Genomic DNA, 27017 nt, shown 5'->3' on the forward strand with positions numbered 1-27017 from the left:
AGAAATTCCAGTTGGTAAGCCGGAAATGAAGAATCATGCCTTTAATTTTTCTTCTGTATTTACTGGATAAATGTTTGCTTGCCTCCTTTCTGTTCTAAGCTAATGCTGATAAATGTCTGCAGGAAATTGATTCTTGAAAATGTCAGAAAACAGTGTAGTGAAGACTCAGTTATAAACTCTTCATTGTATCTGGGAGTGAATGTAAATGACCTGAAAACACACTTGAGTAATGGTGGTGCTCCCATTTGAGGTCAACTCTTGTGTTTACTCTTAAGGTAAAGAGCAATTACTTACAACTGTATGGCCTTGATCCTTCATCCAGACCCATTCACTTGCTCAAAGTAGGTACAGCCCTGGGCCAGTGGATATACAGGGACATCAGTAAGGTGTGCACTGCTGGAAGATAAAAGGCCTTTCTGGTTTGCAAGTTTGAGGACCTGGTTTTCTTGGGTGTCTCTGTGAACACTATTCAAAGCCTCCAGAGGGAAAATGAATAATGCCTTGTGGTTGCATGGTGCTGGGGTTTGCATAGCTTGCCTCTTCTGAAAGCCTGCCACTTAAACTTCAGGTGTTCTCCCCTGCAGTGAAGGCCTGAGTCTAAAACCAGCTGTAGGAGAAGTGGAGTTGGATGGCTAACATAGGGGCTGGGAAGAGTGGCGGGGAAAAAGACCTCACAGCAGCCCAAAGAAAGTCAGTGGGCATCAATCTGTGTGGAGTTCTGCAGGCACTAATGTAACTTTTCAAGTCTCTGCACATTCTAGTGTATTTTTTTTTAACGTGTTTTTGTCAGTGCTGGGAAACCCCAGTTGCTCCTGGGCAGTGTCATTAGAATAGCAAGCAGATCTGATCAGAGTGCTTTAAATCAATCAAGAAGTCTAAAATAGCTGTTGGCTAGAGATCCTAGTGCGGGCAGATCAGAACGGATGTAGGATGATTTTCTGTGGTTGTGGATGTGACCTAAGATGTGTAGAAAACCAAAGCTGACCAAACGTTGATCAGGGATTGACTTTGCACGCAGATAATGAGGCTAAGATCTGTTCCTGTCCCTGTCCCTGTCTCCCCCAGACTTCCATTTTCCCCCATTAACTTTTCCATATCACCCAATCTGCAGATGGATTGTTCCAGCAGCATGGCTGGACAGGCAGAATTCAAGAAAAATGTGCAGGTTGGTTTCTTAGTGTGTGTTCAGATCCATCTGCTGCTGTTCTGCATCCGCTTTGCCCAAGGAGGCTGTGGATGCCCCATCCCTGCAGGCATTCAAGGCCAGGCTGGATGTGGCTCTGGGCAGCCTGGGCTGCTGGTTGGCGACCTGCACAAAGCAGGGGGTTGGAGCTGGATGAGCGCCGTGCTCCTTTGCAACCCAGGCCATTCTGTCACTCTAAGATTCACTTGTGCACATTCTAACTTAATGCACTGCCAGATCTGGGGACAATCCAGGACTTGGAACTGGGTGGGATCTGTCATGAGGGCAGAAAGTGGTGAGTTCCCAGAGGCACTGTGACTTGAACAAGAGCCTTCTACATGTTGGATGATTGGCATTTCTCGGAGGCCATCAGTCCCTCCAGTTGCTCCTTTGTTTCCCACTGGGAAGCACAAGCTGTGCTGGGAGATGCTCCAGGTCCTGGCTCAGATGGTGGCATTTTTGCTGGAGAGAGCAGGCAGAGCTGAGGCTGATCAGCACCCCTTGTGCACAGAGTTACCACGTAAATCCCCTATAGTCATAGGGTCTGGAGGTGAAACATGTTTCTGCTCTGTGGGAGGGAGCTGTGGGTTGGATGGTGGGGAGGTGTTGTTGTTGTCTAGCTGTAGATGGGGTGGAAGTAGGAGGATGCTTTAAACACCCAACAAAGGGGGCCAGCTTCCTCCAGAGCAAATTTAGAGCATTTAATTGAAACTCTTGCTTGGGGAAAACCTCTGGTTGACTGTACATGGAGACAGCTATAACCTCACATAGGCGTAAATAGTAATTTTTGTCTGGGGTTGTTACATGTAAATACACTCACTGCTTTCTCTGTGCGGTCTGAATTCCTTCCACATTTTTCAGTGGCTGGTTGTATTTGTTAGAAATAGGCTAAGTGTTGTCTGGTCACAGAAACCCCCAACTGGAGCGCAGATGCTATCAGCACGTGAAATGGCAAAAATGATTTTGTCCTCTGAGGGTTTTTTTGGTACAGGTTCCTGTGCACTCTGTTTATTATAACTTAATACTCACATGGAGAGGTGAGGGATATTTTTATGGCTCTGGATTGCACTGAATTTTCAAAACACAGCACCACGAAGCGCTCGGTTTTTGGATTCAGAAAGCCAACTATTTTAAGGAGCAGGTTGAAAAACAAGTGTTTATCAGGAGGAAGGTGATCTCTGAGCAGCTCTGGCAGAATAACCCTCAGTTCTGCTCGAAGGAGCAATGAGACAAGGAAGGCGCCAGCTCTGCCAATAGCATTTAATGATGAGTGATTTCCTGGTGCGGCGTGAAATCTAAATTAACAGCAGAGAGGAATGTAGAATTGAAAGGAAACTCAATTTATCCACTTTCCTGAAATAATGAATCTAGCAATAAAAGATGTTGGTTCAAAGCCAGGGCACAGGGAGGAGAGTGGTGGTTTTTCTACTGATTTCAGCGGGTTTGTCTAATCCTTTTGCTGCCCTTCAGCCTCCTGCCTCTTTGGTTGGTAGTGGATGCTCCCCATCATCTTCCCTTTGCTTTCTAGCAAGGGCTGGGCCCCTCGTGGCAATCTATGACAAAGGGCTTTTCTTGCTCTGTTAAGGTGTTTGGCTTCGCTTTGTAAATGTTAGTGACGATCTTCCTTCGTTCAAGGCCCTCCAGGGTAAAGGTGCCTGTTGGGAATCAATAGCTACTTTGTGTTTTTTTTGCGTTACATTTTGTTGTTTGAGCCTTGCTTTGAGGAACCGTCTTTTTTCTTTATTGACTTTTATTGGAAGACCAAAGCACCTGCAGAGCCGACTCACTTCTGCTGGAATGCGGAAGTTGTTCAGGACAAGGAGAAATAGTTGGGAGTTGAAGGAGGGCAGCTGGAGGTTGGATGTCAGGGGGAAGTTGTTTAGAGAGAGTGGTGAGGTGCTGGAACAGCTGCCCAGAGAGGCTGTGATGCCCCGTCCATCCGTGGAGGTGTTGGAGGCCAGGTTGGATGGGGCCCTGGGCAGCCTGGGCTGCTGTGAGATGGGGAGGTTGGTGGCCCTGCATTGGTGGGGGGTTGGAGTTTTGTGATCCTTGAGCTCCCTTCCAAGCCATTCTATGATTCTGTGATTCTATGATTCTTGCCTTGCTTTCAGCCCCATTTCCCTCAGCTAAGGGTTTTCGTGGCGTATGTTACCACACTTGGTGCAACCATTGGACTCAACAACGTGTGGTTTTGTGGCTGATCTTTTCCTCTGATTGGTCTCAGCGGTGCCTTGGTGTAAAGTTGTTAATGTTTTTCTGGCTCAAAGCCTTTTAGAGAAAACGCATTTTAATCAGGGAGAAAAAGGAAAAGGAATCTTTTTTGTTGTCCATTGTTGCTTCCAGGCACCCACAACCTCACCCCTACATCATGGGGCAAAGTCCCAGAGCCATCCCAGCAATGACGTCCAGCTGCCTTCCCCAGAAGGCTTCTAGGGACATACATGCAAATGGAAAGGACCCAACTTCACCCACGCTGACTGACAGAGGGCTGTTTGCTATGAGCTGTCCGTTGGAGGAATGGAGCCCTTAATCCATCTGGCATTAGCGTTTCCTCTCACCTGCTCCCAGTTCAAAGCCTGCTTCTCTCATTCCGGTCCATTTTGAAACCACGCTGATCCTGTTTGCCAGAGAGGAAGCTGGAGGCAGTGGGTTTGCTGTTGCAGTTCTGTCCTGATGCCAGGGGGTGTGGGCACATCTCAAGGACATGAAGTCATGCTGCTTGCATGGGATGGAGCTGACAGAGGTTTCTGGCAATTGCTGCAGGCTCAGTGTTGGCTGCAGGGACTCCAAATACTTCAGTGAAGCAAAGTGTTTATGCTCGACTTCATCCATAAGCTGCCAGTAAATCAGCTGGCTGCAGGCTGGGCTTCTGTTGGCTTTGGCAGAACAGACCTTATGTTAGCAGCGTACTTACCCTTCTGAAAATGCAATGTCTTCTTGCAGCTGAATGCAAAGGAAGGGAGCAGCTTAGCTCTGTTTGAGCATTGCACAGCATTTTGGTGAGTTTCAGGAATGCGTTGGGAGTCAGTGTACAGATTAATGCAGTCTCACAACGTTATTTTGCTCTGTGTCCCAGACACAGATGTAATTCCTTTTCAACCTTGGGAAACGATGATCCACTTTCAGATGGATTTAGTTTACCTAAAAAAAATATGGTTTTATACTCAAAGAAGAGAGAAACACGTCAATGAACATCACTTCTGATCACCCCCAGCCATCTTGACTTTAGGATTTTACGTTTTCCTCCTCTGAGACCAAATCACACCCTGCTCAGATCACAATGTTGTGTTCATCTGGGCACTGCAGTGGCCCATTTGGTGATGGAGGGGCTCGATAAGCATTCCTCAAGTAAATTATCAAATGGATGCTGTTCTTTCATCTTGAGAAAAGCACAAGATGTGCATCCCATAATTCTGCAGAGAATAGCTGTGCAAGACAAATGGGCATCAGCTGTGCACACGGCTGGTTTTAGCGAAGGATTTATTTCTGGCTGTAGCCAGGACATGTCCTCTAAAGGAATTATGTTGATGAAAAAAAGGCAAAATAAATAGAAATAGTAAAATAGTAAATGTATTAATTTAACAAGTTTGTTTGATTTAAAAATGGTATCGCAGTGAGGAATGAACTCAGCGATCCCCAGGGCCCGTTCCAACTTGAGATGTTCTGTGGTTCTATGATGTCTTCCAGGATGAGTGCAATCAGACTGCAGAAGTTAATGGGTTCTAGCATAGCAGGCTTGAGTAAATAGGAGAGGTAGGTGGGACTCTGTGTGCAGATGAATTTCATGTAGCCTCCTACAGATCTTGTAGGAAATACAAATAATCTTCCTCAGCCCGTCTGCTTCCCTGCTCCCCTGGTGCCGGGTGGTAAATAATGCTGCAAGCTCTGTATGCACTGGGGTGATGCAGCAATAGAAACTGGGTTGCTTACCCAAAACTGATCCCCACATTGGAGAAACTACCCATGCTGCCTGACGTGATGTTCAGTGCTGTTTCCAACTGTTTTATCAAAACTCATAGCCCAGGAACAGGTGAAGAGCACAAACCAGCTTCAAAAGTGATTCACAACTTGGGGTAATTCCCTTTAATTTGTTTTGCTTTGCCATCACGCTCGCTTTGGAGCTTTCAAATCCCAATCTGCCATTTCAAATGAGGCTCTCCATCCTTGGGGCTGTGGCCATGTTGCTGGGTGTGCCAGGTGAAAGCTTACCCCAGGCATCTGTTGGCTTTTTTTAGCTTAACTGAGCTCATGGTACATCCGGCCTCTTTGCTGGGGAAAAGCAGTGACTCTTCATTTATGGCTTCTCTTCAATAATAAATGTTGGTGTAATTAGACTAATTCTGTTTTGTGCCATTCCACAAGACACCGTGGCCACATCAACACTAGCAAGAGGTGTGGTCCTGAGCTCCACTGCCCACAACCCAAGCCTTTTGGTGATGAGGTCACTTAGGGCTTGCTGTAGTCTCATCCTGTGAGCCAAGTGTGTGTTTGTGGTTAAGGAGCACCGACTTCACTCATGGAGCATCTTCTGCTTCCCCCCCTTCTGCACCACGAACCAGAGCACAGAGAACAGGATCAGAGGGTGAGCTGTTTCCCAAATGCATCCAGGTAGGGGTGAAGTTGCTGATGCAAATGTGGTTTAGGTTCTCCTGTGGGACAATCTTGAATGCTGTGTGAGGTGAGTGTGGTTAAGCTCAGCAACAGACAACCAGCAAGCACACTTATTTTATCCCAGAGGGGAAAGAGAGAAACCTAAAGGGACAGAGAGAGGAGGAAGACGGGTGTTCTATAAGAACTGCTGAAAATGTCAGTGCTTTTGTCATCTCATGGTGCTGAAAATGTGGACTTCTTTTTTTTTATTTCAAGCACCTTTCAACATTCTACTGGTTCTGCTTGAACTTCTGTAAGCAAGTTGGCACCGTTTCCTCCACCTCCTTATGGCCGTGATGGAGTGATTGTGAAGACATGATCCTGAGCCCTTTATTTTTGGCAGTAGAGGTTAGAGGCTGTTGCACATTGCAGATTTCACCCTACTGTAAAGCATGTGGGAGCTTGTGAAGTAGAGACTCACAAAGCTCTTGGGATGAGGGACTGTTGGATGGAGGTTGTGCAAAACCCAGACTGTATCTAATACACTGTGCGTGCAGATTGGACTTGCTCTGCTTCAGCTGCTATCGAATTATCTCAGTGGTGCTGGGGAAATGTTCCTTGTTCTCCTGAAAGCTTCTGCTTTTTAACTCACTGGATTATTCCAACTTGTGAAGAATCTGTTGGGTCTTTCACAAAATCAGCCAGGTGTGTGCATCTGGAGAAGTACACTGTGGGGCAGATCAGGGGTCTCAACACAAGCTGTGCTACTTGTGTGTGAATGCATAGATAAAAAAAATCATCCATTCCAAAATGTTTTCCTTGTCTCGTTTATCAAATCCAGTGCATAAATATTGACCGAAATTATCCTATGAATTAATTTTTTGCAAGTAATGTTGGTCCAAAATCAAGGATTACTTCCTAACCTTCACTCATATTTTTGTCAAAATGTGTAGTAGCTTGTAGAACAATCACACTTTTAGTAGGTATTTTTCCATGACTGTAGTCTTGGCAACGTTGTTAGAGTCCTGTGATTGATTTTTCAGCACTTGAGATGCATTAAAACTCACTTGCCATGTGAAGCCTGTCTGGGTAACTGATTCAGCCACATGGGTGATAAGTACAAGGAGATGATAGACCAGGATGGGGAGGAAAAAACAGTCTACTGAAAGGGTAAGGAACTACCTCTCCCTGGAGAGTTCCGGTGGGATGGAGTGGAGATGTGAACGGGTTTTTATTTGGGTGTTTACAGAACCCAAAAGTTGCACGGGTGAATTTTAATCCCAAACTTCTCAGGTTTGGCTCAGCTGTGCCAAGGCAGTTGCCTATAGAGGTGGTTCATACACTGCAGCCTCACTGCTGCTTTTTGGGCCAGGGAGGGTAAGTTGTAGTCGTGGACACCTGGGCTGACACCAGCACTGAGGCTGCCACCAAAAGTGGGGTGTTTGGTATGGAAATCCTCATTCCAGTTTCTGTAATTTTCCTTTAGGAGCCCACCTGTGCTTGTAAATACAGACGTGTGTGTGGACTGGGGAGTGTATGGACTCTAAGCTCATGGCAGAGCAATTTGGCCATGTGGATTGGGTTGTTCCTAGTGGCTGTGCTGTTGAAGTACCTACAGTTCTCCTTCCAATCCCCTTTGTCCCATTTATTTCTGGGATGCAAAGCCTCTGGTTGGAGTTAGGCACCCTGTAGCACTGAGATTTGGTAGAAGTTGGGTACCGAACTTGAGCTGAGCTGAGTTTGAACCATAATTCTGGCCAGTAATGAGGAAATCAGAAAACACTGTTTGTTTATTTGTTTGTTTTATTGGCACAGCAAAAAATTATGTAATTTCAATCCTTTATTGCTTCTTTTGTTTGGCACTTTTTATAAGATGGAGCATACAAGGAAGAGTAGCATCAAATGCCGATATCCAGGGTGATGGGAGATGAAACAGCTTGGCCAAGTAAATAGTTTTAGCCTTTAAGATGGAAAGAGAAGGCACAGAAGAACAGAATTGCTTATGTATCACCAAACACTTAGTCTTTTAGACTTGGTTAGTCTTTTGCATGCTTTTGCATAATTAAAAACCCATGTGACAATTCAGTAGAGAAAAGGGCATTTTCAAAAGAGATTAATGGTGTGCTTGGAACTTGGAAGGAAATGATAGTAGTAGTGTTGCTCATAGACTTCACTTTATGTCCCTTCTTGCTCATTGTGGGAAGAGAAGATTCATTTGAATACTTTCCATACCTAATTTATTTCAGTGTTTTGTTCTGAACAAAATGAAGCAGAAACATGGGTTATTTAATGCCTGTGAAATAAAAGCAGCAAGGGAAACATGGAAATGGTGTTGGTTAGGGACAGTTTTCTTGCAAAGGTTCTCTCCATGGATGTCCTTATGGTTTAGGATTTGACCCATGCCTTTGGAGTGGGAGCACTGAAAAGCTTTTGAGAGGATTATTTTGACTGTTTTGGGAGGTGGTGGTGATCACTGCTTGAAACATTTCTCTAAACTGAACACTGATGCAAATGTCTTTCATCTGGTGTGGCTGTGGTCTCTTCTGCTGTGTTATTTGCTGAAGACTTACATATGTGGTGGTGGTGGGAAGAAGTACTGTGGTTGGGTGGTTTGGCTCTACAGGATCTGCAGAAGTGGCATGGGGGAAGGAGAGGATCATAGAATCATAGAATCACCAAGATTGGAAAAGACCTAAAAGCTCATCCAGTCCAACCATTCACCTATTCCCAATTGCTCCCACTAAACCATGTCCCTCAACACAACATCCAGCCTTTCCTTGAACACCCCCAGGGTCGGTGACTCCACCACCTCCCTGGGCATCCATTGCAGTGCCTGACCACCCTTTCTGAAAAGTAATACTTCCTCATGTCCAGCCTGAATCTCCCCTGCCGTAGCTTGAAGCCATTCCCTCTGCTCCTATCACTGATGACACGAGAGCAGAGGCCGACCCCCAGCTCACTACAACCTCCCTTCATGCAGCCATAGAGAGCAATGAGGTCTCCCCTGAGCCTCCTCTTCTCCAGGCTGAACATTCCCAGCTCCTTCAGCCTCTCCTCATCAGCCCTGTGTTCCAGACCCCTCACCAGCTTCGTTGCCCTCCTTTGAACACGTTCCAGGGCCTCAATGTCTTTCTTGCAGTGAGGGGCCCAAAACTGGACACAGTATTCAAGGTGCCGCCTCACCAGTGCTGAATATAGGGGAACAATCACCTCTCTGCTCCTGCTTGCAACACTGTTTCTGATGCAAGCCAGGATGCCATTGGCCTTCTTGGCCACCTGGGCACACTGTCGGCTCATGTTCAGCCGAGCATCAATCAATACCCCCAGGTCCATTTCCTCTACGCAGTCCTCCAGCCACACCGCCCCAAGCCTGCAGCGTCGCCTGGGGTTGTTGTAGCCGAAGTGCAGGACCCGGCATTTGGCCTTGTTGAAACTCATCCCATTGGATGAGAGAGGAGAGGTTGTTACGTGAGGTTGAGAGGTTGATACGTGGCTGTTCTATGATTCTGTGATTCACCAACTTGCTGTGTAGAGTCCTTGCCATGCGGTGATTGCTGTCATTTATGCTGTACTGGCAGAGCGAGATGTTGAGTTGCATCTCTCACACATGGATGGAAAAGTTGATTAAACAATTGCCTCATATGCCAAAAGCACCCAACCTCAACCGAGCAAAAACAGAGCTCTGTGCCCAGAAAATCCCTTGTTCCACCTGCCCCAAGGGCTGTCCCAACACTACGCAAGATGTATCTATGTGGTGAGTGACAGTTCAGCCCAGAGCTGGTGACAAGAGTTGCCTTAAGTTTTGTCAGGGGAAGCACACGTTGGATATTAGGAACAATTCATTCTCTGAAAGAGTGTTCTGGTCTTGGCACAGGCTGCCCACGGAGTGGGAAGGTCATCATCCCTGGAGGTGGTCCTGAACTGTGGAGATGGTCAGTGGGCATGGTGGCAGTGGGTTGGGGTTGGGCTTGGGGATCTTGGAGTGCTTTTCCAGCCTCCATGATTCTGTGATCTCCCACCTACCTGCATTTCTGTTGAGACGAGTGTGAAGAGTGAGATCTGACCTGACCCAAAGCTTTCAGGACTGTTGTATCAAGCATCTGACCCGCAATGTTTGTAACCTAGAAGAGACCCAAAAGCTTCTTGCAGCCAGGTTCACATTGATGTGACTAAAATCTCACCCTCAGAGATGTCTGCTTTCTCCATCCAACCTTGACAGCCTCTAGAAAAGATGTGAGACGTGACAATGCAATAGTATTAATGTGATTTCTCTTCCTGTCCGCAGTGGGAGCGCCTCTGGTTCCTGATCCTCACCTCATCCTTCTTCCTGACTCTGGTCTGGTTTTACTTCTGGTGGGAAGTTCACAATGACTACAATGAAATCAACTGGTGAGTAGTAGCAAATCTGCCCACTGTGCACCTCTAAGAGCTGCTTCAAACCGGGTTGGATGCATTTAGGTCCTTCTGATGGACTGTTTAATGACAGTCAATGGGGAGCGAGGCTGAGCGCTCCTCCTGCCCGCCTGCATTGATGGTAGTGACACACCTCCCATCTCCATTTGTCTGCTGTGACAGAGCTTGGGGCAGGTGTTCTGCCTTGTAAACAGCTTGTGCAAACAAAGCAGAGCTCAAGTTGTCTAGAAGCCTTTTGTTTCTGTTGGTTTGTTTCTGTGGTCGGCTGTTTTCAGAAGCACTGAGCAATCTGGCTGAAACTTTCTGCAAAGTCCAAATAAAAAAGCATTCAGCCTGGAGCAGAAAAGGGTGTGGGAAATGGTGCAATGTTGGAAGAAGCTGTAAACAAGCTTTCCACTGGGATGTGCTGGGCAGTTTGGGGTACTGCCAGCTCCCCCCAGTGCTGCAAGTCATCCTCCCTTCTACCATCCCAGCAGCATCCTAAAACATTTATACAGTACCTTGGGCTCTGCTTTAACCAAACTGCTTTGACAACATCTTCTTGTCAAACATAATATTTCAACAGCATTTTAAAAACTTCTTATTTTATTTATTTCTTACGTAAACTACCTGCTTGGGAGGCTGTGTGATGGAGAGTGTTTACTGACTTAATGTTGTGAGCTGTCTCCTCCCAGCAGAGTGTGCTTTTCTTGTTCGACTCAGACTCACACTCAACTGAAACTCATCACTGCCACTCTTGCTGTTTAGAGCAGGAGCATAAAGGAAATGCTTGATTCTTTCTTCATTTTTCAGGTTATTTTGCTCTCTCTTTCAGTTTACACCTTCAGAACAGGATCTGAATACTCCTGGTCTGCTAAAGACAAATCTGTCTTAGCCCAAAGTTGGGAAAGAGCTGTAAAATCATGCAGGAAAAGAAATATTAAAAAAAGCCCTGGAAACACTGTGAATACTCATTTGCAGCTGTGCTGCTGCAGGGATCTTTTTGTTTTTTGTTTTGTTTGTATTTTAGGAGGAAGTTTTGGAGGCAGAGGGTGGTGAGGCAGTGGCACAGGTTGCCCAAGGAGGCTGTGGATGCCCCATCCATCCCTGCAGGCATTCGAGGCCAGGCTGGATGTGGCTCTGGGCAGCCTGGGCTGCTGGTTGGCGACCTGCACACAGCAGGGCTTGGAGCTGGATGAGCGCTGTGCTCCTTTGCAACCCAGGCCATTCTATCTTGCTATGATTTCCCTTTTTCATCTCTACATTTAGTTGCATTTTACTTTAGATGTGTGCAATGTCAAAGCTCCGTACTGTAATGAAAAGCTCCGTCTTGCTCTTAGTGGGGGCTGTGTTTTGTAAACCTGGCTGCATTTCCTCTGGAGAAGGGCTACAAATGTGAGTCTCTGTAGAAATGTATTTTGTTTTCTTCCTTCATTCTGGAGAAGACTCATCTGATTCATAACTACCATGGAAACAGCACTTGATGTGCAAATAACTGCTTTAAAATGAAGTCCAGAAGGTCACTTTGAAGAAGCATCAGAGCAAAATCCTGTGTGTACAGAAGCTGTGCTAAGGAAGTTGTTAGCAGTGCCATGAGCAAAGAATTCAGAGAAACCCTCTTTTCTTCTTCTTCTTCTTCTTCTTTCTTCTTCTTCTTTTTGGAATCCTTGAGCAGAACATGGACATGGGCCAGGAGGTCATGGCAGCCAAGTGCTGCTCCAGGTCTTGTATTTCTGCTGTGCCTGTGTGAGCAGGACTGCTCATCCACCTTCCCTGCAGGCATTCAAGGCCAGGCTGGATGTGGCTCTGGGCAGCCTGGGCTGCTGGTTGGTGACCCTGCACATAGCAGGGGCTTGGAACTGAATGAGCATTGTGGCCCTTTTCAACACAGGCCATTTGATCATTCTATGATTCTATAGCCATTTTGTACTTTCTGTACCAGCACAAAGGTTGTTAACCCAAATGCAAGCCAACACCATAATGTTGTGGTTTTTTTTCTTCCCAGAAATCCACTGGGAAATGTTTTAATTCAGATGAGACTTGAAGTTGCAAGAAGGGTTCTGGCATCTGACTGCCTCTCTTCTGGTGTAGTGGGATCTGGGTGCTTTGGGACCCAGATCTTGGAGGAGATCTCTGCTTGTTTTGATGTAAACAGGATTGGACATATGGTGGCCATAGACAGCGTTGGCACAGGAGATGGGTCTGTGGGCCTTGCAAGCACATTGCCTGCTGTAGCAAGAGATTTTGGTTCCAGAACAAACTTACAAAAGCATCTGATAAGAGGAATTTTTTTAAAGCATCTTTTACTCCTCCTGGCTGCCCAGGGAAGTGGGGGGTGGCACAGAAGGAAGTGTGCACGTGCTGTGGTTGTGTTATCAGCAGTGCACAGGGAGAATTTTCAAAAGCCTTTGCAGCCAGAAATGGTGTTGGTGATACCAGCTTCCATCTGGGAGGCTGGGATGGAGAAGAGGAGATATCTTTGTTTAGGAGGATGTTGCTCCCTTGGGCTGTATTTCCTTCTGCATTTCTGGACAGTCTTTTAGGCTGGAGGAGGAACTTGACTGGGTTGATCTCGTGTCCTGCCGTGGCTTTGCTGTAAAGTGCTTTAACGACTTTCTAGTCCACCTCCATGATTTTTTTACTGGGAAGTGTATTGCTATTTAAATGCAAATTTGACATTTGAGACCCACTGGCAGACACAGGGGACTGTCTCTTACTGTGCTGCCACTGTGAATAATGGACTGCTTCACCTGGCGCTCCTGTTCATAAAGCTCTTGTTGCACTGTGGCTCCATGAAAGCAAAGCAGAGAGCCAGGCTGCTGAGCTGAAGCTGCCCTCTGGAATATAGAGCTTGGAAACCTGATGAGTGTGATACGTGTGAGTGATGACCTGGACACATACTTGTCCAACTCATCAGTTTTAGGCTTTTGTTGCCCTCTTTTTTATGTTTTAACAAATATATATATATAATAAAAGTTTTGTTGTTCATACACATTAACTATATTTTGTATGTGATTCATAATGATCCCTCTGGTTCCTTTTGACATGGTTAGTGGGCACAGCAGAGAGGGGTTGATGGTTGGACTAGGTGATCCTAGAGGTCTTTTCCAGCCTTAATCAGTCTATGATTCTCTTCACTCAGTGCAGCCCAGCCAAGCCAACAGGTTGGACACCCATGGTAGAAGAACTAGAGAAGTTGGCTTGGGGATAAATGCTTTGGATATACATCTGATGCGTCCACATCTCCCCCTGGAGAGGAGGAGGCTGACAGGGAGCTCACCCAGGGCTGGGAGTCCCTGCAGGGAGATGGGAGAGAACAGAGCTCAGCACCAGTGCTGGTGGGGCTTGGAGACCTGAGCACAGCCTGGAGCCCAGGAGGCCTCCTAGGACCTCAGGCAGCACTTCTGTGCTGTGTGGTATCACTGGGACCAGAGTGGGGCTGAGGGCTGCTCCCTGGGGAGCTCCTGAAGCTTCCTGGTTGTGGTGCTGGGCACCCTGTTCTGGGCATCTCTGCTGGAGCTGCGTTGGCCCTGAGGGATCCAGAAGTCCTTTCCAACCGTAACTACTCTGATGTCATCTGTATCTCAGTACTCTTCCAACTTTGCTTCAGTCCCTGCTCTGATCCTCCAGAGCATCAGGATGCTTCAGGTTGGATACTGGGAAAAATTTATTTTATTTTAATTCACTCCCAAAGAGTGATCAGGCACTGGAATGGGCTGCCCAGGAAGGTGGTGGAGTCACTGTCCTGGGAGCTGTTCAAGAAACGTTTAGATGTTGTACTGAGGGGAAATATTGGTGGTAAGTGGATTGTTGGACTGGATCATCTTGGATGTCTTTCCCAACCTTGATGAGCCTATGATTGCTGCTGCTTCTTGCCAAGGTTGGATCACAGAGGCATTGAACGGTCCATCTCTTACAGTTCCAAGGTGTGTGGCAGGACTGGAACAAGGGAACTCACTACGTCATGAAGTCTACAGGCATCCTTCAGGCTGAGCAAACAGACCCTTTGGTTGGGTGAAGAAGATCAGAAGAATGCAGTTTCTCAAACCAGACCCCTTTTGGGAAACCCTGAGGCCAATTTCTGTCTCCACACTTGCAGGAAAAGTAGAATCACAAAATATCCTGAGTTGGAAGGAATCCATAAGGACCACCAAGTCAAACCCCCGGCCCCACAGAGCCCCCAAACCCAATATTGTATCAGTTTCCCAGTGTGAGCTCTGGCAGCTCAGGGCCGTGCCCACTGCCCAATGGGGCAGAACCTTTTCCTGGTATCCAACCTGAACCTCCCCTGTCACATCTGCATGTGTTTCCTTTGGGTTAAATTGGGCATTCTTTCCGCACCACTGGAATAAGAGACACTGTCTGTGATGTGTACAAATTTTTTCCATCATCTTGTCCCTTGCAAATGAGTTTGCACATTGAGTGCACGACACAGTTATGCACAGCAACGTTTGTTTTCTTCCCCTGTCCTTGATGTGATCCCTGTATTGAATTTATTACTCTGTGAACACATGGGACAACTTAGGCAACTCTTCTCTTGTTCGTAGGGAATATTCTTCTGAAAACTCAAGCCCTCCTCATGTCAAATTGGTGGTTTTTCTTTCCCAAAGTAATGTTGTTGCTGTGTTTGACATAATTGTCTGATTCCTCTTTGCAGAGTTAATTTCCCATGAGGGATCAAAGCACAGATGCGGGGTTTTGTTTCAGAGTGGTTTGTGCTTTTTGCTGCCTATCTCTCATCTGTACAGTGGAAGCAGAAAGGCCCATTTTCTAAAGTTCTGTCTCACCGTGCTGAAGTTGCTATGGTGTTGAATTCCTTAATCTCTATTTCATACTTATCTTTCAGGTTTTTATATAACCGAATGGGATATTGGAGTGACTGGTCTATTCCAATACTTGTAACAACTGCTGCTGGCTTTACGTACATTACAGTGTTATTGGTGAGTATAACAGAAATGGCATTTGCCCAAGGTTTGTGCATTATTTTCTTTTTAAAGGGCATGAATTTCTCACTCTTCCCATAACCTGAGCAATTTTCCTTTCAGAAGTGATTTTTTTTTCTCTTTCTCTTTCATGGCTTTAAGCGGCCTGAAATAAATAGAAAGTGAAAAACGTGTGGTCCTCAGCCTCAGATGATGCAGTGCAAATATGAACACCCTGATACTGGAGGTGCATTTGGCTTAAGGAGAAAAGCAATTCTTGCTTCCTTTAGTATGACAAAGTCCAACTTTGGTGTGTCAATGAAACCCAAGAGCAAGTTTTTTCCCCTAGTGTGATGAGGTTCCATGTTTAATGGGGTGCCCATGCAGGCAGCAAGCCAGTATCTTGCCCACAGAATCATTTGAGCTGGAAGTTGGACAGGTCATCTAGTCCAGCTTCCCTGCAGTGAACCCATATAGGGTTTCCAGGAACTGTGCACCTACAGACCACACTCTTCAACTCTCTGCCTCTTGGAGGGCAAAGTCTCTTCTTCCACATTCCTGGCTTTCAAATGGATCAAGGGGGAATGGTTTGGAGTTGAGGGAGGGCAGCTGGAGGTTGGATGTCAGGGGGAAGTTGTTTAGAGAGAGTGGTGAGGTGCTGGAACAGCTGCCCAGAGAGGCTGTGATGCCCCGTCCATCCCTGGAGGTGTTGGAGGCCAGGTTGGATGGGGCCCTGGGCAGCCTGGGCTGCTGTGAGATGGGGAGGTTGGTGGCCCTGCCTGCAGCAGTGGAGTTGGAGCTTCATGGTCCTTGAGGTTCCTTCCAACCCAGGCCATTCTGTGATTCTCTGACCATCCCTATTCTGATGAGATGCTCTTTTTGGTTTTCTTGGGGCTGGTGGTGTATTCCTGTATGTGCAAACACTTAAAGGTCATGATGTGCCATTGTTTGACTCTTGTTTTCTTCTTTTCAGATACTAGCACTATGTCACATAGCTGTGGGACAGCAAATGAACCTACACTGGCTTCACAAGGTAAACAGCTCTTCTCAGCTTGGAAGGGAGCAGGGGTTTTAATTAAACATGAGGTGAGGGAGTGGATGCTGCATGGGATGCTCACTGTCCTGGAGCTTGGGGGAAGAGCATAGACTTTACATGTTGGTGGTGCTTGAGTTCTCATCTCATAGGATTGAGCAAATTAGCAGTAATGGCAATCAAAGCCTGGGAACAAAGACTTCGCTCTGTGCTTGGTGAACTGCTTCAAGGTCCCTGCTGACAGAGGATGAACATCTGGAGTGAAAACCGCTGTTTCGTGAGGGCAACCTGACTTTGGTCTCAGCTCAGTGTGGTGCTCTGTTATGAACCTCTCTCACATTGCTCTGTGCTGAGCCCAGCCCTGTGGGAGAGGCTGAGCAGATGTGAAGCTGTTTGGGATGTGGTTGAAGTCAGTGTTGGGGGAGAAGCCCTGGGAGAATGTGTGCACCCCCAGCTTTACACTGACACTGTAGAGGATGGGGTTTGCTCAAGTCCCAAGAGGCCTTGATTTGCACATAAAGCAGCTTGAGTAAGATTTCTGTGAAATACAAGAGAAGATGCAGACCTGATGTTTGGAGTACAGAAGGGGAGAGGAAGGGTAGCAGAGACAGTGCCAAAGCAAATGGCTTGGCAGCATTATACTTTAACTGGCAATTTGCTAATAGGTAATTAAGGGACCAGTCCTGTGCGTGCCAATGCGCCTCCTGAAGGCAGAGCACAGACCTCCCCTCCCCTTCAGTTTCCTTTTTCTAGAAGTGATAGAATTGGTTCTTCCTCAAGGTGAGAAGATGCAACGTAAAGAGGGGGAGGAGGCCGTCTGACTGCTGCTGGAAAATAAGTTGTTGATCCTTGAGTCTAACATATGTTTCTTCACTGGGGGAGATGGTATTTTCAGATGCGCTCCAGGTGGTTGGTGGGTTTGGATGAGTAAGTCCTGAAGAGGAATGTGTTGGAGATCAGTCAGTTCTCCTTGCCTACAGAAACCCACCCTGCCTCCCTTCTTCCAAGAAAAGCCCACCGCCACTCAGGCACATTGCTCTGTCTCTCTCTGCCCTTCCCCACATCTCCTTTCTAGGAAGGGGGAGATAAGAGGCTGAAATAAGTTAATTGTGCTCTCTGCAACCATCCTGAGTTACCTTCAAGTATGGATTAAAGCACATGAAAAGACTGATATGGGCAAACAGCACTGTTTCTTTCAGCTTTCTCATTGAAATGGTGCTACTTGTTCCTATGGAGAGCTGGGGGTGACTAAACTAGAGGATAAATCCTGTCCTTATGTGCAGATGTTGGGCATGTGGAGTTTTTTGTTTGTCTGAGATATTAAGAAAATGTGAAGTCAGTCTAGAGAGGTCCAAGGCATCCTAGATGACTAATTAATAGCTAAGTATCAGCTTGTCTCCTGGACTGATTTCAGGTGCAGACAGTACATAAGATCAAGACAGCAGCAGCATCCTTTGAATCCAGCAGGCATGCAGCACAGCAGAGGCTGAGATAGCAGACAGAGAGGCGGAGGATGACAAACTGTTTTTTGATAGACAGCCCACATGTAGTCTGTCAGATCTTTAAACTGAAGTTATTTCTATGGCAGGTTTTGATGGTTTGAACTTTTTACCTTCGAAGTGGAGGTAATTCCTCCACTTCCTTCCTTTTTGACTGCTCCACTCAAGCTTCTGAGTGCTTCTACTTGGAGATGGAGGTGGCTGATGGACTGGGTCTCATCCTGCTCAGCCAATGTGTCACCTAGAGCCCCTTCTCATGCTACAATACCTGTTTTCACTGCTCTATGAACACGGTTTGAATGCTGGCCATGCAGCTGTTCCATTTCAAACCCAAGTGCAGTCATACCTATGGACAAAGCTGTGCTGACCCATCTCAGAGATGACTGCTTAGCAATGGGGATACATATATATTCACCCTCTACTGGAGGGCAATTTCACCATCTGTTGGGTTTATCTGTGGTTTTTACCTAAAGGGAAGTGATGGAGAGGCAGGGTGGGTGAAGCTCACCAACCTACCACAATGCATTGCAGAAGGGCCACGAGATTCTGGGATCGTTGCTTGAAGCTGCATGGCAGAACTCAATCTCTATTCAACTATTTGTTGGCAGGGCAAATCACCTGATCCTTCCACACAGTTGACCTCTGTGTGAAGAAAGTGGGACTTGAGCCATCTGTGAGATGTGTCCTACTGAGCCCTGTGCTGTATCCCAAATGGTGGGGAAGTGGAGATTATGCTGGGACAGCACACAAACCCAACCTCTCTCCTTCTGAGTCCTAAGGCTGGTTGTTTTAGACCACTTATTACATACACAAGCTTTTTTTTCTCTCCATTTCCCAATCTGTAGAGACTGTTATAACAACAATACAAAGGTTCCACTCTGTTCACTGCAGATTGGCCTGATGACGACCTTGATAACCACCGTGGTGACAATGTCATCGATAGCACAGCTCTGGGACGACGAATGGGAGATGGTATTTATCTCACTGCAGGTAAGTTCTCTATGGGCCTGCTTCCCTATGTGGGTGAAGAAGCAGTCATTCTGCTTCCATATCTTGGGCTCCTTCCTTTGAACTCAGCGCCTATGAAAGGCTTGAGAGGTTCTACTGTTGACTACTGCTGAATATTTGGTAATACACAAATCTGGGGAGAAAAAAATAGCATTCATGCAAGTGACTAATATTTCTCAGAAGTGCTTCTGTTTTCCCTGCTTTCTGAAGATATAAGCAGACACTGGAGGACAGAAGCATGACTCAGAGGAACTGTCTCAAACTTTCTCTCCTGGTGTTGCATCATGGTGATGTCCAGTCCAGTGTGCTCAACTGGACTACAGGATGAGACTCAGTGGCACCAAGAGCCTTGCCTAAAATTGCATGGTATCTAAGGAGGCCTTTATCAAATATGTGTTACTGGAACGGGGTTAGAGGTTTCTTGCTTTCCTTTCATAGTGGTCTGAGTGCCAAGGATAGCAGTAGGGTTTAGCAAAGAGGGCCAAAGCAGAGGCAGGAGCCTTAAGCAGGAATGCCGTGAAATTCAACTTGAAATGGAATCACCAAATGCGCTATGGAGCCCACAAGATGAATGAACTTGGAGGATGCTGGGGTGTTTAATCACTTTTTCTCTCCTGTTCTTGTGTCCTGCAGGCCACAGCCCCTTTCTTGCACATAGGAGCACTTGCAGCAGTCACAGCCTTGTCGTGGTTGATAGCGGGGCAGTTTGCACGAATGGAGAAAGCCAGTGAGTACCAGTTGGGCATCTCCTCTCTTGCCTTATGGAGCACTTGTGGGGAGGGCAGGGGCTGCAGGTTGGGTTCTCCCAGCAGAAGTCAGGACTGAGCCCTTTGTGCTCCTTCGTGGGGATGTGGAGGCTCAGCTGTTCTAAGGAGGTGGAATGTTCTCCTGTCAAAACCTGGCTGGAAGGGGAGCTTCTGGGCTGTGGATACACCCAGATCCCATGGATGATGCTTTGTTGTTGGAACCACAGCAGGGCTGGAGGTGAAAGGGCTGTTTTCAATGATGTAGTGAATAGAAGCATCTAAACTTCCTCTAATCTGCAATAGAAAGTTGCATCCTCCACAGCTAACACAGTGTTCTTCTCTTATAAGCACTTTGCCTTTACCCCAGCAACTTGGGTCTTGTTCACATGCATTTCTAGGTGGACCTGTCTCTTCAGTGCCTTCCTGGAGTTGTTGCTTGTGATGCATTAGAGGGCTCAGCAGGGATCTGACCTTAGATGCTTCCAAAACGCACACTGAGACATGGTCAAAGATCTCTAAGGGAACAGAGGAGTGAAAAACACACATAACCCAGCCTGATGGCTGGCAACCCTCCACATAGCAGGGAGTTTGAAACGAGATGGTCATTGTGGTCCTTTTCAACCCATTCTATGATTCTGTGGTCCTATCCACTGAAACACATTGTGTGCATCTCATGGCCATGGGTTCTCCCAAGTCCAAGCTTTGTGTTTTCTTGAAAAATAATGTGCTCCTTCTGTACCCTCAGTTGCATTTTTCCTAAGGGTGTCCATGGATGTCTTCAGATATCCGTGCCAGTCTCAGAGCAGTGATTTTAATTGGTATTTAACCTGCAGCAAGATGGGAGCCCTGGAAGGATTTGGCAACACTTGTGAAAGACTTCCGAGAAGAGAGTGCCAAGCATGAGGAAGGTGGTGGCTGGAGATTGAAAGATTTTGATATCCAGAGAGACCTTCAAAGAAAGAATTGCTCTGCCTTAATGTATAAATATGCCAAAGAAAAGTGTGCCTGGTTCTTCTTAAGTATGTCCTAGCATGTAATTAGGCTGCCAGCTGGGGGAGGATTTGTGGTAATGCCTAGCGCAGGGTCTGCACGGGCTCCTTCTGAATTCACAGCTTTTCTCTTGCAGTTGCTTTTTCTGATTCTAATTTATTTGTAATACAAGTCAGGAAGCTGTTTCCCTTTTCTTTTTCTGCTCCTGATGTTTTTTATTACTATTATTTTAAAAAGGAAAGATGCTCATCTTTTCTGTGTCATTGGATCTTCATGATGTATTTCAGGGTCAGTTTACTTGTTCAAAGTGTCTCACCTTGAGGAGTTCATGTACTTCTTGGTGCAGATATTGTTGAATTTATAGTACTGTAAATTCTTTCTTGTTGCTCTTCAGTTTAGTTTTTCTTTTTAAAAAATGAAATCTCTGTGAGAACATACAGTCCCTTACGATGGGAAAATTGTATGCCACTCAGTAATAGTAGTCTTTTGGAAATAACTGGTGTACCTGTAGTCATTGCTCCAGCAGTACGTTCTTGTTCTTTCTTTGATGCATTTGATACTTTTCAGTACCTGCCTTTTTTTTTTTCCTGAGTAAATTGGCACTTTCTTTAATCTCCTATGCTCTGTTTTCCAGACCTGCAGAATAGAAGTTTTTTGAACAGAATTAATTTAGAAAAACAGTATCTTGTTTTCAAAGCCTGTTTCTGAGGTCAGATAGAAAACAGTGCAGCCCTGGAAGCACTGAGTAGCAAGGGGGAATATGAGAAACATGCCCTGAGAGTTCAGATCTCTTTGGTGTGGTCAATAAGAACTGGAGGAATGGAAGACGAAGGTTGCATCTGAAAGTTGTATTGGTCCTTCCACGTTGCTCAAAGTGGGAAATTTGTCCTGGTTGCTTAGCTTGGGTGGTCACCAGGAGACCTCCTGCCAAACAGACCATCCAACTGCAAACCTGACAGCATGAACTTTGCTTGTATTTTTCATTCTTGTATTTTTTTTTTCTTTTTTCTTCTTTGCATCTTCCCAGTTGCCCTGTATGCATGGCTAGGTGTAGTTTTCCAATCCATTTTAACACTGTCCATGACCCATGTGTTGAGGCATCCTCTCCTTGTAGGTGCAGACCACTAACCAAATCACATTTCAAGCTTATTTTCTGTATCTGAACTGCTTAGTCCCTAGAAGCCTGATCAGTGATGTTTATAGAGTAAATGAGCATTGGGCTGGGATCACCTCCCAACCAATTGTGGTTTTGATGCCAAATAATACACAACATCATGACACCATACCTTTGTGGTGCAGGACGTAGCATGAACTCACTTATTGGGAAGCCCTTCAGTTCCTTGAGTGCTTTATGGGTGACTGACAACTCTTCCAGAGAGAGGAGGAATTATCTGTCTGGAGGAGGAGCTACAAGATGTGGTTTGGTATCTTGCGGTAGCAATGGTGATGGGAGGATGGTTGGATTAGATGATCTTGCAGGTCGTTTCCAACCTTGTGATTCTATGATCCTATGAGCTGGAAAAGTTACTAGTGTTACTTTCTGGCACTTCAATGAGCCTGTTGGATGCTGGATTGAAAAAGCATGAAACCAGATCAGCAGTGGCCAAAACCATAGCTGGACTGTTGTGACCTTCCTTTAAAATTTCCTTTCTCCGTCTTGCATTTATTGCAAATATTTGCCTTATGAGTTCCAAGGCTACCTCACTCAGGACTTCCATCATTCTACGACTTGACTAGATCCAGCAGATTTAATAGAATGCTTTTTCCTAAGCAGGGACATCTGCTGTTGTGCTATGGGCAATGGCTGCAGTGCAGCCTCTGCTCTGAAGGAGGAGGAAGGTCACTTGACTTCTGGCCTGCAGTAGGAGGACTCTGACCAACATTTTCACCATCTTTCTCTCTTTCCACCCCCAGCTTCTCAGATGCTGATGATCACTGCATACCTCGCGGTCGTAGTTGCACTTTACCTCGTCCCCCTCACCATCTCATCCCCTTGCATAATGGAGAAGAAGGCTCTGGGACCAAAGCCAGCCATCATAGGTCACCGTGGGGCACCGATGGTGAGTAGCTTCACATTCAGTGCTGTGGTGTCCAACTCTTCTGCCTGCCTATGGGATAGTACTGGGTCTAATGGTCTCCAGGTTGCTCTCTGGAGAATATATATGAAGATGGTTTGGAGTCTGCATCCTTTGCAAGACTTCACCAGTAGTGGTTAACCTCAACTCACAGCAAGATGCCTTGAATATGTAGCAATCCACAAAAACAGAGAAAAAAGCTGTGCTTGAGCCTACATGGCTGCACTGTAATCCTTCACTGCAGATCATCATGAGACAGAGCAAGGTGATGAAACATTCCTGTCATCTGTCTCTGGGTAGACCTTGAAATCATAGTGAGTTTCTGTATGTGTCCAGACTAAAGATGGGACTTGATTTGATCACAGCTCTGGTGTCGGTAATGGCGCCCTGTTGTATTTGGATACACTGGTCTGAATCTACAGTCTGGGTGCTTTTGGATCTGTTTCACAGATGTACCTCCATCTCACCAAGTTGGTTAATTGACCTTGTAACAAGATGGCACACTGCAGTGTAGACACTGGCCTTGGAAATGTGTTTTTTCAGACACCCAGCTAACATTTTTGCTTACATTCAAAGAAGAAAAATCTCTGTAGGTTGTCAGAATGTATTTGTCAGGCTGGAGTGTGCTTGAGCTCTTCTCCAAGTGCAAGTGTGAGCACTAATAGAGATTAATGCCTACTACAACCCTGTAGTATTTTGTTTCAGTTCTCTTTCTTTTTAATTATTCATTTCTTTAAGAAATCCCTTGACACACCAGCTCAATTTGTATTGCTCTTTTAACTAGATTGCCTCTGTGAATGATGGAATGAAGTTCTGGGCATTACAAATGCTTTTTACTGTTCCACAGAGTTTTTACCAGCCTTGAAGGCCAGAAGGAACTGTGTGAGATCTTAGTCCTGCGCAGCAGGAAACCACAAAGATCTGTTATAAGTCTTTATCTCTGTAGAGTTTTTAGATCCTGTCCCTAAAGAGGAAAACAGGCTTCTCAGGGGAGTGATGGAATCACCATCCCTGGAGGTGTTCCAGAACTCTGGAGATGAGGCACTGAGGAACAGTGGGATCAGTGGTTGGACTTGGGAATCTTAGAATTGTGGACCAAGAGCTGTTCAGCACAGTTCTTCCCTTCATCATTTCCCTGATAGAATGAGCTGGCTTGCTGTCACTAGAGTGGAGCAGAAGGGGACAATCCCTTCCCTGCCCTCTGCCACCCCTCTGTTGGTGCAGTCCAGGAAACTGCTGCCCTTCTGGGCTGTGACCACGCACTGCTGGCTCATGTCACTCTTTTTGACCATCAGGAGCCCCACATCCTGCTCTGCAGGGCTGCTCTCAAGGTATTCCTCTCCCAGTCTGTACTCAAGTCTGGTTTTGCCCAGCTTTCACTATATAAAATTGTAGAAACATGAAGATTGGAAAAGACCACTAAGATCACCAAGTTCCAACCCCAGACCTCCCCACCATGCCCACTGACCGTGTCCCTCAGTGCCACATCTCCACAGTTCTGGAACAATTCTAGGGACAGTGACTCCACCACTTTCCTGAGCAACCTGCTCCAATTAATGATATCCTGGAGTCTGTAAAACTTCATCTGACATATAGTGCAAGTCCTAAGGTTGTGCAATGGCAAGTATGTTTGAACAGTCATGATTTTGAAGCCTTGCCAAAAGGCATTTCTGGTGATAGGATCATGTTTTCTCACGGCTACTTAGTACACTTCTGCTCTAGAACCCAATTGTGTGTAGGTTTAATTTGGAGAGATGGAGCCTAGTGGAGCTGGAGAGAAGGAAACAGCTGGAGAAGAGTGTGGAGAGCAGGCTGTAGGACACAGACATCCTCCCTTAAGCAGTACCCAGATCAAAAGTCTTCAGAGCCTGGGAGTTTGGATCCTGAGGTGATGCTGGATCTGTGGGGCTGGAGATGATAAACAGCACTGCAAGGTTTCTTTCAGATCTCCTGAAGGAAGACAAATGTGATTTGTGAGCTGTGCAGACAAGCAGGCTCTCTGGTGGAGCCCAACAGCTGCTTGTTTCACCAGTCTGGCAGGATTGGGTCTGTAATGCTGCATTTACATGACCCATGTTCTTATGCTAGAAAGATACAAATAGCTTAGAGCTGTTCTGATGACAACCAGCACAGATCTATGAGATGAAGATGCTTGCTGTCCTGAGATAAAAGATTTGTTGGGGTGATAGCATGGTTTTTAAGACCAAAAAAAATGGTGAAATCGAGCCTTTTCTTGGAAAAATCCATGTGTGAGTTCTTCTTGAGGGATGCATGACCCAATACACTGATTCACCCAGCATGCTGAGGTGGACTGCTCCTCATACGAGGGCAATGAACTTCCCCTGTGCTTTACAACCTGCTGTCATCCATGCATGCACCCAGCCTATCTGCCTTCTCTCATTCCTGTAGAATATCTGAGAGCATCCTTTGCAGCATCTGAGTGCAACTCAACTGCTGTCCTCCTTCTGTGGAGGGAAAAAATGAGGAACAGAGGCCAAGTGGCTCACATAATTTATCTTAAAATGCTGGTGGAGGAGTGTGTCCTTGCATTCTAAGCAGAAAGAGAAGAAAAATTGGGAAGTATCTAGGCATCAATATCTAGATGAGGCACAGCTCTTTGCAGTACAGGTGACCTACTGTCTCCACAGTGGCTGTCAGTCTGTAATGGTGGTAATGCTCCTTAAAGATGCTCCTATTTGGTGTCATCCTTTTCTGCTCTTTAATTCATCTCTGGAAGCTGTCTTCTGCGTCATTCCTCCTTTCCCTAGCCTAAATATCATCCAGTCGTGTCCATTTCTCATTGTGCTAAATGTCTTGTCCTGTTAGGGTGCTATCTAAAAACCCCTTCTCTCAATTAATCAATTGGTTTCTTTTCAAAGGCTTTTTTAAAGTTAACTCTTCAGCGTCTTTCTTTCCATCTGGACTCCCAGGAGAGCACTGGTGTAATAGCAGCAGTGTGAGAGGCTTTGAGGGCACCAGACGTTGATGTCTGTCACTTTGAAGGGTTGTTGTGCTGGTGGATATGAGAGTCATTTGACACCCTAAAACAGGAGATGGGGGTCTCTGAAACTGCTGCATGTTAATCTAGCTTGATGGCAATACAAGCAGGTGCCCTTGGTCTCCATCCTTTTTATTCTGTTTTCAGCAATCTGGTTGCATTCTGTCTTCAATGCCAGTAGATTTAAGTCCTTGTGACATTTACATGGAAGATACACCAAAACATGAGTAGGAGATAAAGCTGGGACCAAACCTGAAGTAAAAATGAATAATTTAATCCAACTAGGCACGAGTTTCAATCACTGTTTGCTTCTTTAAAGTCTTCTCCCAGATGCTTTCCCTTGTGGGGTGCTTAGAGCTGAAACAAGTTGAGTTTTGGTTTGAGATTTGAAGAAGGTGCTCTCCATGGTATTGAGTTCTGCTTGCTTTTGGTTTTACCCTTAGTATACATTCATTATGAGAAACATTTGACCACAGATTGCAGATAAACCACCCAAAGAATCATAGAATCATAGAGTGGCTTGGGTTGTATCATGAAGGATCATGAAGCTCCAGCCTAAATGAACCCAAAGAACTTGGGGTATTCAATATTTCAGCTTTAGGAAATGCACTGAACCTAAAAATTCACCTCCTGTTATTGGGACCAGAAAGGTACTGGTGGTTCTTAAAATAAGTAAATAATAGAAATAAAAACAATAAACAAAAAACCCCACAGGGCTAAAGCTGTGGAACCAATCCCAGCATGCCAGAGACGAGAACGGCTCCTAATTTCAGAGCTGGAGGCTACAAATAGTACTGAAATGAACATTTTGGCAACCCACCCAGACAGCTGGCTCTCAGCGTGTTGCAACAGCACCATCCCAACATCTGGCTGTGTGTCACAGAGCACACGGGGCTTGCATGCTGTTGAGCTCTCCTTGGCAGGCAGCAGCTGCCTCCACGCCACGCATGGGCACTGTGCAGAGAAGGGCGTTTTTGGCAGTGCTGACTCATGGGCTTTGCACAAGTTTGGGGTGGAAAAGTACCCATTAGTGGGATGAAGCACTTTGTGGAGCTGGTGTTTGAGTCACCGTCCCTCGAGGCGTTCAAGAAATGTTTAGATGTTGTACTAAGGGATGTGGCTTAGTGAGGAGATATTGGTGATAGGTGAACGGGTGGACTGGATGATCGTGGAGGTCTTTTCTGTGATCATGATTTGCCTTTTGAGATGTTAAAAGGGAATGTTTTGCCCTGGCAGGGAGCACGTGGCTTCGTTTTCAGGAGAATTCCAGCAATATATACATGTGGAGTTGTGGTTTCTGTTGCTTTTTCTTTTTTTAACATACCTGTAGGTGAAGATCATAGAATGACAGAACGGCCTGGGCTGCAAAGGAGCTCAATGCTCATCCAGCTCCAAGCCCTGCTGTGTGCAGGTCGCCAACCAGCAGCCCAGGCTGCCCAGAGCCACATCCAGCCTGGCCTTGAATGCCTGCAGGGATGGGGCATCCACAGCCTCCTTGGGCAGCCTGTGCCAGCATGTAAAGATTCTGACATACACTGGCAGTTCTGGGATGGTGTTTTGCCATCTTGTAATGCCAACTAT

General features: G+C 46.1%; 1 protein-coding gene across 4 annotated transcripts in view; it reads left to right on the plus strand.

Moving 5' to 3' along the window:
- Window positions 1-27017, plus strand: part of GDPD5 (glycerophosphodiester phosphodiesterase domain containing 5) — a 171192-nt gene that overhangs the window by 117386 nt on the left and 26789 nt on the right. For all 4 annotated transcript variants that reach the window (XM_048950432.1, XM_048950402.1, XM_048950421.1 and 1 more), the window contains exons 3-8: window positions 10059-10162; window positions 15012-15105; window positions 16061-16120; window positions 18511-18609; window positions 19261-19354; window positions 22278-22423. In XM_048950432.1, coding sequence (XP_048806389.1) covers window positions 10059-10162; window positions 15012-15105; window positions 16061-16120; window positions 18511-18609; window positions 19261-19354; window positions 22278-22423 — 597 coding nt within the window. The remainder of the gene's footprint in view (window positions 1-10058; window positions 10163-15011; window positions 15106-16060; window positions 16121-18510; window positions 18610-19260; window positions 19355-22277; window positions 22424-27017) is intronic.

Source organism: Lagopus muta, chromosome 1 (genome assembly GCF_023343835.1).
Source record: "Lagopus muta isolate bLagMut1 chromosome 1, bLagMut1 primary, whole genome shotgun sequence".
NCBI lineage: Eukaryota > Metazoa > Chordata > Aves > Galliformes > Phasianidae > Lagopus > Lagopus muta.